The 17,497-nt window shown below is 35.7% G+C and overlaps 1 protein-coding gene across 1 annotated transcript in view; it reads left to right on the plus strand.

The window, feature by feature from the left end:
* Positions 1 to 4,221: 4,221 nt before the first annotated feature.
* Trap1 (TNF receptor associated protein 1) overlaps positions 4,222 to 17,497 on the plus strand; it is a 271,125-nt gene continuing 257,849 nt past the window's right edge. The window contains exon 1 of the mRNA XM_090403299.1: positions 4,222 to 4,331. Coding sequence (XP_090259425.1) covers positions 4,223 to 4,331 — 109 coding nt within the window. The 5' untranslated portion in view covers position 4,222. The remainder of the gene's footprint in view (positions 4,332 to 17,497) is intronic.

The raw sequence follows: 17,497 nt of genomic DNA on the forward strand, positions 1-17,497 counted from the left end.
TTGATTTGAGAGAAAGTTTGTGAAAAAAGTGCATGGAATGATTGCTGAAAATGAATCAGTCAGAAATGGAAAAACAAAAGGAAAACATCCGTAATATTGGGAAAGAGGTGTTAGACCAGACAACACTGGCAATATTAAGGTGGGCAAAGAAAAATGGTCGTGGAATGATGAGGTATAGAAATGTATTAGAGAAAACAGAATAGCCACACAGAAGTGGGACAAAGTCACACTATCAAGACATAGGAAAGAGTATTAAGGTACTGGGAGAGCAACACTTGACTCTTTCTGGTTCCACTGTTTTGAACAGGCATGTGATAGCTTCCTAAAAAAGGAGATATGAAGCATGAGAAGAAATGATCCCAGGAAAAGTATGTACATCTTGAACCATTCATGTATGATGGTAACAAAACAAGGGTACAATGTGGACTTGGAAACAATGAAGCATTCCCAGTAAAAGTAGAGGTTTATCAAGTGTCAGTTTTCGACTTTCCTTATTTGTCATGTAACAGGATGTCTTGACAGACACGGTAAAAACTGAATCATCCTGAACAATGATCTTTGCTGTCACTTGGTGATTTGCAAAGTCTGAGCTAGAAGAAAGACTGAAAAGGAGGAAAGCTTTGGAAGACAATGATTTGAGGGCCAGTAGAAAAATGACAGAGTACATATATTGTAGTGAAGCAGCAGCAGGGAGTGTAATATTACAGAGCACAGACATGCCACAAGTGTCCAGGTTCATATGCCTAGAATCGTGTGTCCAAAGTGCTAGATACCTGCACTCAGAACTCAATAGGAGGATCCAATCAGGGTGGACTAAATGGAAGAATCGAATCTTTCGGGTATCTTGTGTAATACAAAAGTATCTAACAAATAAAATGAGAAATCTACAAAATGCTAGTGAGACCAGCAGTGAGACTTGATGGATGACCAGGAGCTTGGAGAAGTGAATGAACATAACTGAAATGAGTATGATAAAACTTGCAAGTGGTATGACAAGATTGGAGAGATTAAAAACTCGCTGATTCGGTTGACAATTAAGGTATTAGAAATGTATTAGAAACTAAGTATCTGGGAAGATTACGGAATCAATGATTAGGCGATTGGATCATGTTATGCGGTGAGACCAAAGCTTTGTGGAAAGGAGGATGTTGGAGATGAAACCACAGGGCAAAAGAAGTAAGGGAAAACTAAATGGCAATGGCTGGACAGCTTGAGAACGGACTTCCAAGACCTCGTGCTGTAGGAAAACATGGCTTAAACAGAACTGAATGAAGGAAATTGATTCGCTGCAGCATCCCCACATTGGACTAGGAATGAAACTGAAGAAGTGGAGAGATTATTTTATTATTAATAGTTTTTTTTTTGCTTGATATTATTAATTAATATCGAATATTATGTTCACATACACACCCTGCATTGTGTCTGCTAATGAAAGGTTTATTCATAAATATGGATTCCCCAACTATTTTATGAACTTCTCGATTACTCTGATGAGTGAGGAATCACACTACACCCTTTCCAGTCTATGGGCGGTATCGGTATGGTAGATGCATTGAAGAATGCCATATGCCTGAATATGTCATTCCTCCTTTGAAATTCGGGGAGGGATGTGTAATGGTTTGGAGTTGATTTCCTTGTATAGACCTTGGAACTGAAGTTACAGTACATGGAAAGATGAACACTAATGGATATTCAATTGTACTGGATAATGCAATATTTCTTGCAATGTGCCAGTATTATGAAATAAAATGATATCCCTTTTAACATAGAGAAACTTTACTGAACTGCAGAGAATCCTGATCTCCAAGGAGATCACTTTGGGATGAGGATCAGACCACTGCATCCAAAAATGGTGCATGGAGTGATGATCAATGTTTAGGGAGAATTATTCAAAATCTCTAACTCATATTATCCAAAATTAGTGTAGTGCATGTGAAACAGTATGATTAGAATAGCAGAGAGCCCACATAATAATGTTAGCAGTTTTTTTTTCCTCTGATATTTCGCCTTGGGCATGGGTGTTGTGATTGTCTGTAAAAATACCAGTGGTGATGGTGGACGGTAGACGGTGTTAGTGTAGATGATGATAGTAGTTGCGGTTCATTGCAGTTGGTGGATTGAGTAGTAGAGACAGAGAGTTGTAGAGCAGGTGGACTCCCTGGAGGTGTTATGTATTAACAATAATGATAATAATAATCACTGTTTGGAGCAGATAAACAGATTTTTTCTTCCAGGAAATTCGAACTTTTAATCTTGTAATATAGAAAACCTGACCATTGAATTCACAATCATACTTGTTAAGTTTTAGGATTACGAGTTAGCCGTCGTTGTATGCAGTGTTCTTGTCCCTTCTGGTAGCTTCAAGTCGTCAGTAGTTATAAGCTCAGCCGTTGCTTTCAAAACCAGTTAGATCTGCAGGAGTTCTGCCTATTCCCCCCCCCCCCCTAGGATTCATGTTTTTAGTTAAATACAATTAAATATCAGTTGGTCACCTATATGATTCATTAGCTGAATGTTAGCTTCTGTATGACATCAAATGTAAAAAAAAAAAAAAAAAAAAAAATCGCTAACGCCTTTTTATTCCCGTGCAGGGGGAGTAGGTGAGGCCATTTAGCCCTATCTAACTTTGGAAATTGAGTGGGCAGTTCAATCTCCACTGGTACCAATCAGAGATATCACTAATTAAGCGGTACACAGTGATGAGAGACGGCTCAAATGTGCCGCCATCTCGTGGTCCCTAACCCTAACACAATATATTTAATGTCTGAAATAATGTGGGTTCTACGGTCGATTTTCTTGAGTTTACGGGACGAAAAACCCGAGTTTCCGTGAGGAAAAACCCGCTTGCCTGTGCCAGAGATCGACTAACTCGGGAACCGGTCTAAAAAAGGCTTAGAAAAATTTCCTCTAGTCGCCGACTAGACTCGAAACCAAGTCTTCCTTCGTGCGGCCAAGCGCCGTGGTATGCAAACGCCACATCCACTGAGCTACACAGGCTCCTATGTATAGGCTCCTATACACAGACATTTCTGGAATAATTATTTGCTATTTATTTATGTACTGTTTTGAGAAAATTTTCCCTAATCAGCACCTCGATTAGAACCTATAACAGTCCTTCCTCTGGCAGTCTAGGGTTATCACAAACCTACATCTATACTTTTAATTAGTTAAATTTTATTTTAAATCGTTAATTATTAAATATTAAATGTTAAATATTTATTTAACAATATATATAATTAAAACTTTAATTATATATATATATATATATATATATTTAACATTCTAATAGTATATGACAGTTACAGAATAGATCAAACGTTGATTCACATAACATTTTATTTATCCCATAATAAGTGATGAGTTCTTTGACTCCATGGAGGTCGGATAATAATAAGAGGAAAAAGATTAATTCGGTGTTTTATATTACAACCCAGAATTGTGTAGCTTCCTCTGCTACAAAAATCCAAGAGCCTTCATTGACTAGAACAGGTTATATCTAATTTTGTTGAGTATCGCATGTAGAGCTCAAGTTAAGAAATGAGATGAAATCATACCTGGAAATGCAACAATGCCAATATCACTTAGAAGACGAAAGGAGGGTCCTAGAAAAGATGCATCTTAGCTCTCAGGGAAATCGCTGGGAAGCTCGTTGTGGAAGAAAAATAATCGAACTTATTCCACTCTTACGGGTAATGGATTCAGTAGTTCTAGACGCATATTATATTTTCTTGCTGAGACTTCTACCCATACTCGTTTCTTAGCCCACCTCTCAAACAGGTTGATATTGCACTAGGTGCATTACATCCGCGATATTTTATTTTGTAGAGAATCAAGTGATGAGCCTATTTATTTTTTTATTTTATTTCTTTATTTATTTTTGAAATACTAAGCTTTTAATAATTGGAATAATATGGTAATATAAGCAACTTTATCTTGTACTCTGTATTTGCCTCGAGTTGCCATTTTTCTAGAAAGCTGTTATGACTATGTCGTTACATGAGGATGCTACGTTGATATGCATGACATTCATTTTAGAATGAACAGATATTGGTCATTCTAGGTATCCTCGTGACTATGACAGTTTAACTTCCTAATGTTCTGATTGCAAGTAATATCCTCCTGCAAATGTGATTATTTGTAGGGAATATTTAAAGATATTATTCATAATAAATCTGTTACTGTATGCGACATCTAGTGGTAAGAAGTAAATTTGTATTTAAACATGGCGGCTGCCCGTAGTGCTAGCGTGCTTTCATTTAGAATACTTTCATCTAATTCAAAACTTTCAAAGTTTGCGTTGCGAATAAATAGGAGAAAAAATTATACGCGAGGTTAGTGATTAACATATTTATTCCTGATTTTTTTTTTATAAAAAGGGAAACCTTTATGCTGATATTGATTTTATTTTAATTGTTCTATCCACACGCACATAATGTATTAGTATGTTACCGGTAAATATTATTTTGTTCACAATACTTGATTACAGTAAATAACTACTCGATTGTTCTGCAAATAGTTGAAACATAATGCAGTTGGAGTATTTATATGCAGAAAAAAAAAATTAGTTGTGTCCAAGGACTTCTCACGTAATAACAATAGTTACGAGAATTGCATCATGCATACTTGGGGGGGGGGTTCAAATAAGATCAGGAAAACTGTGCATTAGCTTATATATAAACGTTAAGTGGCATACAAACGTTAAGTAAAGCAATTCAGTATCCAGAATTTTTATTCACTCCCGTTGTCAAAGCGCCATAAAGAATTTAAATATGTTTTAAAAGAGTCATATTCAAGAACTGCACAGGGTTTGCTATGCGATTACCTTTCTTCCTCACAGATTCCCCCCCCCCCTTTTTTTGTTGGTGGTGTTTTATTATCATAATTTGGTAGCATAGTTATTATGATACCAAATAGTTCTTCACAAGTTCCAGAATTAATTTAATTATTTTTTTAAATTTATTTTTATTACTTTCCTGACCTCCATGGAATCATAAGATGCATCATAGGAGGTCAACACAATCTATTCATACCACTCCTTAAAATCATCCACAGTCTGCACGTTTACTACCCGCTCAAGCAATGCATTCTATGTTCCTACCACATTGGAATTGTGTGATATAATAAATTTATCAATTTTCGAACTGCATCCAGCTAATGTAATATTTCTCTTGTAGTGATCAGTTTCTATATGTTGCTCTAAAGCTGGCTTGCCTTTATAAGCAATATTTACAGTTTGATTGCAAGTTGGAACAAAATGTTTCATCATCCTTTTTCGTAGATTCAAACATTTTGAAGATTTTTATTAAATCTACATTTTCTCTTGCTCATTCTGATTCTACAAAAATATTTTGAGTTAATTAAATTTCTTTATGAGTAACTTACAAATAATAATGATTCTAATTTTAATGTACCTGGGAATGCTTTTAGCTGAATACAACCGTTTTTGTTCTTTAGTGTCTCAATTCAGACAAATACCAACCTGAAATAAACATTTTACATGCAACATTAAACCATGTTGAAATTAATGTAGTTTACAAAAGTATGCAAACAAGAAAAAGTTAGATTACTATACTTTTTACCTCACTTATAGATGAAGATAATGTGTCTATTCTACATAAAATCTGATGAAACCGCTTTATTTTTGAAATGCGATACGCACAGTGACACCAAGCAAAAATGCAGCCATTCCATGGAAGGTGACTCATGCATGCCCACTACAGCCATTTCATTGAACAGACACTGTGATCCACTTCATGCAAAACTGAAGGTTAAAATTCAAGACTGTAAAAGTAGGACATTTACTGTTTTTTTTTTTCTCAAAGGTGGAAGGACAGAGGACTGAAGATCATATTGTAGAACATGTCTTCCCAAAGTAGTGTTGGAACGTCCCACCTAACTGACTGTTCCAATTATGTTGGTTTGTTAAACTTATTCTTATCTCTTTTAATTCCGTTTTTCTTCGTTAGTTGTTGATTGATGCTCATCTGAATATAAAGAAATTTGTATTATACTGTGCCACCCTATATTCAGATCAGTCCAAATAATATAGAAGAATCAATCATCAACTATATTTATATTATCACTTTATTTTCAGGCCGAGGTTGTTAATAGCATTTAAGGCATCCGCAAAGGTCTGATTAATTTTATGAGCGGTGCAATGAAAGAAAATCAGGCCAACACCAAGTTTAACTCAACAAAAGAAAACATTTAATGTGGAATGGTACGACATAAACATACAAGTACAACTATCAGCAAAAAGTTATTCAATTAAAATTTACAAGAATTCATATTCAGATATTAGTAACTTCTAGGTTAGGTTTGTGGATTGTGACTAATGTTGACATTTCTTAATTCTAAAGCTTTAGTATTTCTTTTACATATTTCTCTCTATCTAATTGGATGCAACATATCATAAATATATTAGCTCAGTTTAAAGTATTCAGAATAATTACAATCCATTGACTATCAAACATTCATTTCTCAGTTCTTTATGCTCAGTCAATCAAGTTGAGATTAGTTCTTAAAAGTTTAAGCTTCCAGATGTTACAACAACTAATCTTATGACATTCTTTATTCTTTCTTAGTCAGCTAACACTTAATAGAGTCTTTTTATTACTATTACATATCCTATGGTTATACAATTAATTAATAACAAATGAAACTCAAAGCATTTATATGAATAATATATTACAAGCAAGAGATTAACAACAAATAATATTTACAAGTCTTGCTTATGACATGGTGGATTATGTTAAATATGAATGAAGTATTATAATATATGGAATATCTTCATTCACAATTTAACAGTAGCATGTTTGGTAACCCTATACATGCATTTCATTGTTGAATCTACCAGTTTCTGTTCTTGTTTAATTTGAAAGTCATACTGAAGATGCCCTGGATACTAGGGTGAAAATTTTATGCCAATAAAATATTTACATAAGTGAAATCTGTATTATGTTTAGGAACATACTAATCATATTAAATTATAAACTTCCTTTTGATTAGTTACTTCTTAAGAGTCACAGGACTAATGAGATGTAACTGATCAGAAGGAAGTGAATTTGTGCCTTAAATGTATTTGCAGTCTTGATGCCAGCTACCTGCTTTTGTTTGTTATGTTACATCCACCCATCACTATTTAAAAAATATTACTTCTCACTACACCCTTATGTAATGAATGTTAAGGTGCATTTGATAAAAAGAGAGCTGTATGCTAGATAGGGATTGCATTTGAATATGGAAGGATACAAGTATTTAGAAAAGATGCTATTCTCTTGGCAAGTGTTTTTGGAGTAACGAACTTTTCATCCACTTTCTTCCTACTCCCTTTTAACTAATTGTCAGGTTGGACAGTAGCATGATTAGCTTACTTTCACTATACCATATAACCAGTGGTGAGCAAAGGAAATTTTAACAAAGGGCTTGCATCATCGAGAAAAAAAAAAAAAAAGCCTAACTTATCCCTTATAATACTTATATTGCGACTTTGTAGAGCTTCTGACAGATATGATAATTCCTGTAGAATATCAATCATTAATGCTGCATCTTTTAAAAATTCCAAATTGAGAAGTCGGTTTAGAAAGCCCCCGTATATTTATTGTTCAATGCAAAATGCTTGCATAAAGCCGGGTAATTTCTCCACAAAGCAAGAGCCGTTCGTAAACTGCAAGCTGCCCATCATGGTCCAAACACACGGCCGATCTTTAAAATTTTGATACCAAGGCCTTTTGGAATTGTATTTAATTCTCATTGATAGTTTGGTGATTGATGATAAAAAGCATATAATTTATCCATAAATATTTCAAAATGATTTATTTCTTTAATGTTTTTTTATTAAATCATCTAATGCTAAGTGTAAACGATGAGCGCAATGCCAAATCACAGCGTTGAGAAATTTTTGTAGAAGTTTGATTGCAGCACCTGGTTTGTTTCCTAACATTACACTAGTTCCATCAGAACAAAATGCAATGAAATGATTTTTTATATAGTTATCAGAAAATCCATATGAATTTAAAGTAGCAATTATAGTAGCATGTGTACATTCCACAGTCTTATTTTTTAGTTCTACAACAAAAGTTTACCGGAACGTGTTCCGGCTGAAAAAAGCCAATATATATATATATATATACACACAAGGCTTTTTTTTTTAGCCAGAAAATGGTCCGGAAAAGTTTACCGGAACATTTTCTGGATGAAAAAAAAGCCCTGGGTATAGTGAAAAGCTGAGTGGAGTTTGGAGAGCAATGAAAGACTAATGGGAATGCTGACAGTTCTCTCTCTCTCTCTCTCTATATATATATATATATATAGAAATGCTTGGTAATCAGTTTTTGGCACTGATGGTGTGTGTTTGAAGATTATTGGTATTAGTGAAAGATGACTAATAGTTTAAATGGAATGTAAAATTTGAAAGATAAAGAACATTTCAGCAGGATAGGATGTATAAATGGGAATGTTTTCTTGTCATGGGATGATTACTGAGAGGACACATCTCATCATTTAGAAGTGGAAGGGAAATGGAGATATTTTTGAGAGTATATGTTGTTAGGCAGGGTAGGACATTATTATTAAAAAACCTTCAGGGAGCCAAGGACTTATCGGAGGTGATGCATCACCCACACCGACTGTCATACTTCTCAAAATTTGCACTCACCACTTCATTAGTCAAACTGTTCCACTCATTGCTCTGTGAGAGAAAAATCTAACATTTACTTCTTCTTAACCACACAAACTTAACTTCCATGGATGTCCCCACATCTTCTTCCCACCTTGCATTATAACAAAAAATTTCATTAACCATTATCCTGTACCACCCTTTTAGAAGTTTATAGGCCTCTCTCGTGTCATCCCTGTTTCTCCTGTTTACTGCCATCTGCAGTCCACATACTCTCAATCTCTCCTGATATCATCTACGTAACTCTTCTTTTCATCCTTCTCATAGCTTCTTTATCCTTTTGGAATCATCCAGGAGACCAAATCTATGTGCATAGTAATCCATGTGTGGTTGTAAAGAGGCATAATGACTTTCTTATCCTTACATGTCAGTGTTTGTTTCAGGATCATAGTTATCAGTTATCTTTTGAGTTGTATTTGCAATTTTTGCTATATGACCTTTGAACTTCAAATTCCTGTTCACCATAACTCCATGATCCCTGATTTAGCTTCATCAGTTTCTTCAAACATAATCCCACCAGTATAATATAGCTTAAGAAATCGCATCATGCAAAGGTGTAGTAACTTACTAGCATTTCCATGTTTCGTAGCTGTTGCTAGGGTGATACATGTCAAAGTTTCTGGAACAGAAACGTATGTAGACACAAATGAAAATAAGTAATTGACTGACTAAAATTAATTATTTATAAGGCGACGTTTTGCCAGCTGAAGTTAGCATTATCAGAGGCACTTTAACAGTATACGCTCAGTCAAGACAATACAAAATGATCTGGATAACAAGGACAGTCATATTTATAGAGAGCAGTGGTGATTCCTGTTGTTGTTGTTATTATTATTACGTGACACCTCCAAGGAGTCCAAAGACTCATTGAGGGAGGACAATCTACTCTACAACTCTGTGTCCACCAACCACACAGAACCGCTAATACTATCATCATCATCTACACTAATGCCATCTACTGCCCACCACCACTAGTATTTTTTGTCTGTAAATTGCATGAGTACTCATGGCTGATTTGTCTGTATGCAGGATAAAAAACCCTGCTACCTCCATATGAGATTGGCTAACTCATTTTCAGTTGGAAAAGATTCCTTTTGTCATGACAAGAATCAAACTTAGGCCTTTTCCAATCAAAAGGTGCAAATTGCCGTTGTTCTTCCAATTGTGCTACAGAGTCATTATTAATGATGATGGGTAGATAAGGCAGTGTGCCAAAATTATACAAGGTCATACCATTGGTTCTGTTACAGTTATTCAGATTTTAGATTAACTATTATCCTATCAGTAGTCAAATTGTGCTGCTTCCAGGAACAGTCTTTTTAATTTAAACTGGGATTTGTGAAATAACCTGGCTATTTTCCATCTGATGAAGTGGTCTTTCTCCAGGGCATGTTGTGAGAGTCTGCTTTTTTTGGTTGTCCATTCCAGATGTTTTTTTTTTTTTTTTTCCTGACCATATAGTAGTCTGTCCTGTCTCTCTGAAATACTGAGTTCCACATTGGCAGGAGATGCTGTAGAGACTGGGAAGATGCCGGGAAGGACAGGGTCCCAGCAATCCTTCATCAAAGAGAGAGCCCAGTTTATTATTATTATTATTATTCAGGCCTCCATGGAGTCATAAGACTCATTGCGGGAGGTCCTTCCTAAGAACATAAAGTCTGTCAAGACTCATCGAGGGGAGGTCCCCCCCCCCCTAAGAAACACAAAGTCTATCATACCACTCCTTAAACTCATTGACCGTTCTCGCTCTCACCACTCTATCAGGCAATGCATTCCACAGTTTTGATCTCAAGGTAAAGGTATAGTGTATGTAAAGTCTGGTTTGGGGGAATTTGTTCGTTTTTAAGAAGTTTGAGTGAGGATTTTTTTGTTGTATCTATTTTGTTGGAATGATGTGGGTAGAGCCTGTTGTTCTACATGCAGTGCTAGTCCTTGGAAAGAAATTTGCTCTTCCCTCAATCCCTCAAGGCCAATGTTTTGAAAATTCCAAGTTTCTGGGACAGGAGGGTGTTGTGAAGTGGCATGCTGGTATCTGTGTGTGTGTGTGTGGGCTTATGGTAAACCAAATAGTTCCTTCATGTTCAGTTTACCATAAGCCACACACACACACAGAGGCAGATACCTACATGACACTTACACCACTATCCTGCCCAGAAACTTGGAATTTTCAACAAAAAAAAAAAAAAAAAATCCTCACTCCCAAACTAGAAGTTCCATTGCACCACATATTTACCTTGCATCAAAGTTACAGCAGATAAACTAGACACTCCTGAAACAACGCTGAATCAGAACAATATATAAACCTGTAATACAAAATATTGCGATTTGTCTCTTCCTGAGATAAATTAAAGATCTCTTTTTCTCAGGTGTCTACAGCATCCCCTTCCAGTGTGGTATTCAATATTTCGAACAGACAGGACAGACTGCCTGCCTTTGACAGGAAAAAAGAACAAAAAAAATATATCCAGAACAGACAACCAAAAAAGCAGACTCGCAAAACATTCCTTGGAGGAAAGACTACTTCACAAATCCCATTTTATATTGGAGAGAGTGTTCCTGGATGTGGCACAAATTCTGCAGGATGCAAATAACTGTAACAGAACACTGGTGATGTAATCTTACATAGATTTTGATGCACTTCCTGTCTTCCCATCGTTATCATTAACAACAAGAATCAACCATAAAGCACAATTGTTGACCTCCATGCATGTGACTGTTCTTGCAATCCAGGTCATTTTGTTTTATGTCTTAACTGAATGTGTATTGTTAAAATTCCTCTGATGCTAGCAAAATGTTGGCTTGTAACTAATTATTTTTAGTCAATAAATTATTTATTTGTATTCCAGTGTCTACATAGTTTTCTGTTCAAGAAATTTGGTCATGGATCATACCTTACTAACATTAAATTGATAGGCATTATCATTTGGCCACAGTTCCAAATCAATGGCCGAGTGGTTAGCGTATCCGCTCTCCAGCCGAAAGGCTGTGGGTTCAAATGCCGCTATTGGCATGGTTATTTGTGATTGTTTGTGAAAATACTAGTGATGGTGGGTGGTAGATGGTGTTCGTGTAGATAATGATGATGGTAGTTGCAGTTCGTAGTTGGTGGATTGAGTGGTGGAGACAGAGCGTTGTAGAGTAGGTGCCCTCCCTTGATGAGGTTAGATTCCCTGGAGGTGTCATGTAATAATAATAATAGTAAGTGCTGTATATATATCAGTAATATTCCTGATTGCTCTTCTTATCTTTGCATCATCATCATCAGTAAACAATTAAACATCTGTCAGTCCTTCCCAATATCATTAATGTATAGATTGAACAACAGTGGTCTGAGGATTGATCCACTAATCACCTTAAATCTGGCAGTCCCCCCCCCATATACCACCTTCTGATAATTGTCTGTCAGCCATCCACCCACTTAATCAAGTCAATAGCTATATTCCAATCCCATATTCTCTATTTTATGCAGTAGCCTTTCATGTAGTATCTTATGAAGTGCATTAGCAAAGTCCAACAGTATCATAGTGTATCCATACCTTTTATCCAACTTAGCCATAAAACATTATTACAAAATATGAGTACATTGTTCAGAATCACCTTCCTTTAGTAAATCTGTGCCATTTCTTGCCAAATTTTGCTTGTCTTTCAACCCATTTCTGTATGCGAGTTATTGTTTTAGAGAAATCTAAAATCTTCACAACCACTTCAGGGATACTGATAGCTCTGTAGTTAGACACATCATCCTTGTACAAAGGGACTATCATACATTCTTTCGCTCCTGTGGGATATTTGCTGGGCTTAGCTGAAATTACATAAACATGCAAGGGCATAAGCAGATTGCTGAATATTCCTTTAGTATATCCCATCTTTTCCTCTTGTTGAATTCTTGTTTATGCCATGGCTCTTGGACCTCCTTATGAACCTCTGTCTTTTCATCCAGTGTAGTGGCAGCATTGCACACCATGTTAAATACACCAAGTTAACAGATTCTAGTGAAGTTAACTTATTATTTGAACCATCGATCTGCTTCTTTAGATACAAGGGTACTATTTGTATTCTGTAAAATTATTCTTCAACATTTATTCTTTTACTTGCAGCATAACAATAAAATTATTTGGATTGCATTTAGTCTGCACTGCCAGTTTCTTTTTGTACTTCGATTTAGTCTTCTGTACAATATTCTTAACTTTTCTGGACTGTGCTTTATATATTTCATAACTCTTCTCATCCTTATCCTCATGATATTCCTTCCACATCATCTTCTTATAGATATCTAGCTTACTGAAGTTGCACATCCAGTTCACTCCCATAATATTTGTTTGAGCTCTGTGGACACAATCAGATATTGCATCATTTATGCACCTTTTCAAAGCTCCCCATTCATTACTGATATTCTTCTCATCCAGTAACTGATACCATGGGACTGAACATAGTATTCTCCTGAGTTTCTCATAGTTTCTATTTTTATAGTTCAGCATGTACCCTGTCCTAAGTGGAATGTCCATATACTTAGTGATTTTGCCATACTGGCAAGATCACTGTCACCTGCTGGTGGCATAAGCAGTCACATCCTTAACTGATACCCCTTCTGATGTTAAATCAAACATCAGAACGGGTATCAGACTTCGATGCTCTTTGACCTCAAGTTCTTTCTTTCTCATGCTGACTGAAATAGTTTACTCACAACAGCTTAATAAATTCTCTTTTATTCTTATGAGTTTTCTCTGCTGTTCTAATTAATGTTCAGATAATTTGTCACTCATAATGATTACTTGTTTAGTACCCATCAGAGTTAATATCCCAGTGCATTTCATCATCCCAACAATTGAACTACCAAGTCTATGACCTTAAGCTCACAGCTACATGGGATGTTATTGCATTCATGAGTTTTTTTGCCAAAGCTGGATTCAGATAATCTAATAACAGTAATAAATTCTCTTTCATTCTTATGAGTTTTCTCTGCTTTTCAGATTAATGTTCAGATAATTTTGTAGTATAGTATACTACAAAATTAAATTTTGTTAAACTATAAAACTATACCACTCCTGCATAAATAACCTTTGTAATTTATGCAGGAGTTGGAAGGCGAAGAATGATGCAGAGGTGAGCCTTATCTTTGGATGATGTGAAAGGTGGAAGTAGAGGCTCAAATATACCATCCAAGTAGAAGATAACGTTTTGTCAGTAGGCTCTTTTCAAGTTAGCTTTGGATTGAATATATTGAGGTTTTTAGCAGCTCTTGCAAATTGCAGTGCAGACTGAGTGCAAAGATGAAGTTTGTGTCTGAAGTCGCTTGTGATTATGCTAAACTTTTTTGTGAACTGCCTTGAACACTTGGTGAAGAAATAACAGTAATACGGCTTGGATATTGGTAAGGTGTTTTGAAATGGGAATGAAGACCTTACTTTTGGTAAGTTATTCAGTTAGAGAGGGGGTATTGGTAATAGGATAGTAGAAACAGTATTCATAGATCATGACAAGGAGGAATACAAATAATATAAATCATCCTATTATGGCATTGTAGTGCATATAAGTGAGTTACTGTGTGAAGGATATTCCCATAGAAAAAGAATCTTAGACATAGTTATGATCTGTATATGATCAGGGTTGAGAGGATGGGGGTGAATTATCTAGTATTCTGATGGGTAGATAGAAAATTAATTTGTGCTGTTAGCAATAACAGCAGGCATTTTGATTAGTGGAATTGAAAAGGGTAGCCAGTTTGAGTTGCAAACATTGAAGTTTCCAAGGATGACGATGTCACTTTTTGGGTATTTGGAGTGTAGAAAATCAAGCTTTAGAATGAATAATCAGAAAAGAGAGTAGTTGTGAGAGTTTGAAGAGTGATATAGACATCAAACGAATGCAACAAAATGTGCAGAGAAAAGTTTGAGACAGAGCAAATTAAAAATAAAAGAGGGAATTATAGGTTTGGTGTTTTTTGAAGATGCAAAATAAAATACAGTGAATGTGCATGTGCCACCCTTTATGACATGGAATTATGCAGAATGTAGATCAAATAGCTGATGGGGACAGTAGTAGTTGATGTTCTGAGAAATAATGGGTCTGGTTTAGATTAGATGCCTGTTAAGTAGATATGGGAATATTTACTTAGTTATTTATATGGATTTTTGCCATTTTTTTATGATTTTTTTGGTATTATTTTTCTATGCAAGATTTTTTCTTATCAACAGTGTTAGTGTATGTATTTGTCTTTCATGGGTGAATCCCATTTTTATCATGTCTCATTCGTAAAGATAACTGCCTTTCGTTATATAGCTTGTTGCTGAAGCTGATTGATACTTTTTGTGGCTGTAATAATTTGGTTGTTGGTACACTGTAAACATTTTTGGTTTTCATATACAACTGACTTCCCTCTTGAAAGTTTATTTTTCACTTGGTTAGACTATAATAAATTTAGTTTAATCCTTTATCCAAGTGTGAGCAAACAAAGTTTGCGCCTGAAAGTATCTTCAGAACTGGGGTCAGGTGGTACAACACCGACAACTCGTAGCAAAGGTGGACCAAGATACCATCACTCCTATCCCAGTATCTCCCATAATGCAAAACACATCTCCTTGCGGATATGTATAATGGTATGCATTAAGGGAAGGGGCCACTACCCAGACTAGTTTCGGCCTTTATTGAGGTCTCTTCAGTGGGAGCCAGGCCCAGACGTGGAGATATCAGGCAGCAGCAATAGCGAGGTCATCTTTACCTATAGGAGTTGCCAAAAGGTGTGCCACCTTTTTTATTAAATTACTCTGGATTTAGAAAAAGATGTTGAAAGTTTATTTTTTATTTGGTTAGACTATAATAAATTTAATTTAATCCTTGATTAAGGGAAGGGTAATGGCCCTTCCTTTAATGCATAACATTATACATATCCGCAAGGAGATGTGCTTTGCATTATGGGAGATACTGTGATAGGAGTGATGTTAGTTTGGTCCACCTTTGCTACGAGTTGCCCGGTGTTATACTACCTGACCCCAGTCCTGAAGATACTTTCAGGCGCAAACTTTGTTTGCTCACACTTGGATAAAGGATTAAACTAAATTTATTATAATGACTTCCCTCTGCCTTACATGTAATGTGATTAATATTTGGCCATAGTATGGCAACATACTGTAGAGAATCATCAGCGTCTCCATTTGAAGGCACATTACTAGAGTAGTTCTCTTATGGGCTTCAGGATAATGTAAGACTGAACTGGATGTAATACATTATTGATTAGTGAGCTTCCTAGCCAGTATAATCTTTGTGCCATCTATTCTGCTTTTCTGAATACTGGTATTTTATCTGCATATGTGTGATTGCTATTGAGTTCATGCTGTGGTGGACACTAGTGCACTCTCTCTCTCTGTATGGGTACCATTATCAAACATTAGAAAAACCACATCTTTTACAGTAACCTTGCTGGTGTGTGTGTGTGGGCAGAGGGACATACTATAAACAAGGGAAAAAAATTCACAAGTATATATCATTTATGATGTTTTACATTTAGTCATCCAGATTCAAACTTCTTACTGACATAGAAATTTTCTAGAAATAATATCAGACTTCTTAACCTTATTCTGTGAAGTGCCATGTTGACAGTGACTGATCTGTAATATAGAGAATAATTTGAGGAGAAATGTCTAGTTGTTTGCAGATAATGCAAGCTGTATAGATCAGTAGTTAATGAAGGTGATGTATAGATCCTGCAGAATGATTTAAATAGAGTGAGAGTATGGGCAAAAGAGAATGGTTGAAATTTAATGTGTCAGAATATAATTGTAATCTGTGTATTACATTTATGAAACTGGACCGCAGGAAATTGTTGAATTTAGGGACTTGGATGATAGAGGATTTGAACTTCATTTCCCGAGATGAGTTTTTTGACTTCATGGAGTCCCAGAAATAATGCCAAATTTTAGAAGTGGGGAAATCCCTTGGATATTGAAGAATACACACTGATAACCAGCAGAGATAAGCAGGTTATTATTATTCTTTATAGGCCTGATATGACCACATCTTGACTTCTGCACATAGATTTAGTTACTGCATTCCTTAGGATGTGGAAAGGTTCTAGAAGTGTGTGACTAAAATTATCTGTGGTATGTTCCCTATCAGGACAGATTGAAGATTTGTAGGTTATAAAGTTTAATTGATAGGTAGGAAACAGGGGTATATGATAACATGTAACCTGAACTAACACCTGTCCTTGATTATACTCATCTGGCATCTACCCCACAGCTTGGAAGCAAGCTCGTATTTAACTGATTTAAAAAAAGGGGGGGGATTTGTTTACCACCAAACTGTTGATTTGTTCCTCTTACCTTACTGCTGCCTAATGGAGAGGGCCTTCAACAGTCATTTTTTTGAGCACCTGGAAAGACAACATATCACTGACCACCAGTATGGATTTTGCCAGCCAAGACCTGCAGCAGATCTTGCATATATGAGGGTTGTTTGAAAAGTTTGGTAAAATAAGTTAAAACGTTTTTTTTTGGAAAAAAATCACCCTTATTTCTCAACATAGTCTCTATCGAGGTCTACACATTTGGTCCAGAGAGTTTCCAATTTTTTCATCCCATCTAAAAAGTAGGATTTGTCATAATCTGCAAAATAATCATTGACAGCCTTGATGGCATCCTCGTTCTAAAAAAATTTTTTCACACTGAGCCAAATTTTTAAGTTTGGGAACAAGAAGTCATGGGGCCATGTCCAGAGAATACAGTGAATGTGGAACCAATTCGAACCTAAATTCATGCAATTTTGCCATTGTGACAGCCAATGTGTGGGACAGTGCATTGTCTTGATGAAGGAGCACTTTTTTGT

Source organism: Typopeltis vanoorti, chromosome 13 (genome assembly GCF_054136105.1).
Source record: "Typopeltis vanoorti isolate ZY-2024b chromosome 13, IOZ_Tvanoo_1.0, whole genome shotgun sequence".
In the NCBI taxonomy this organism is placed as follows: domain Eukaryota; kingdom Metazoa; phylum Arthropoda; class Arachnida; order Uropygi; family Thelyphonidae; genus Typopeltis; species Typopeltis vanoorti.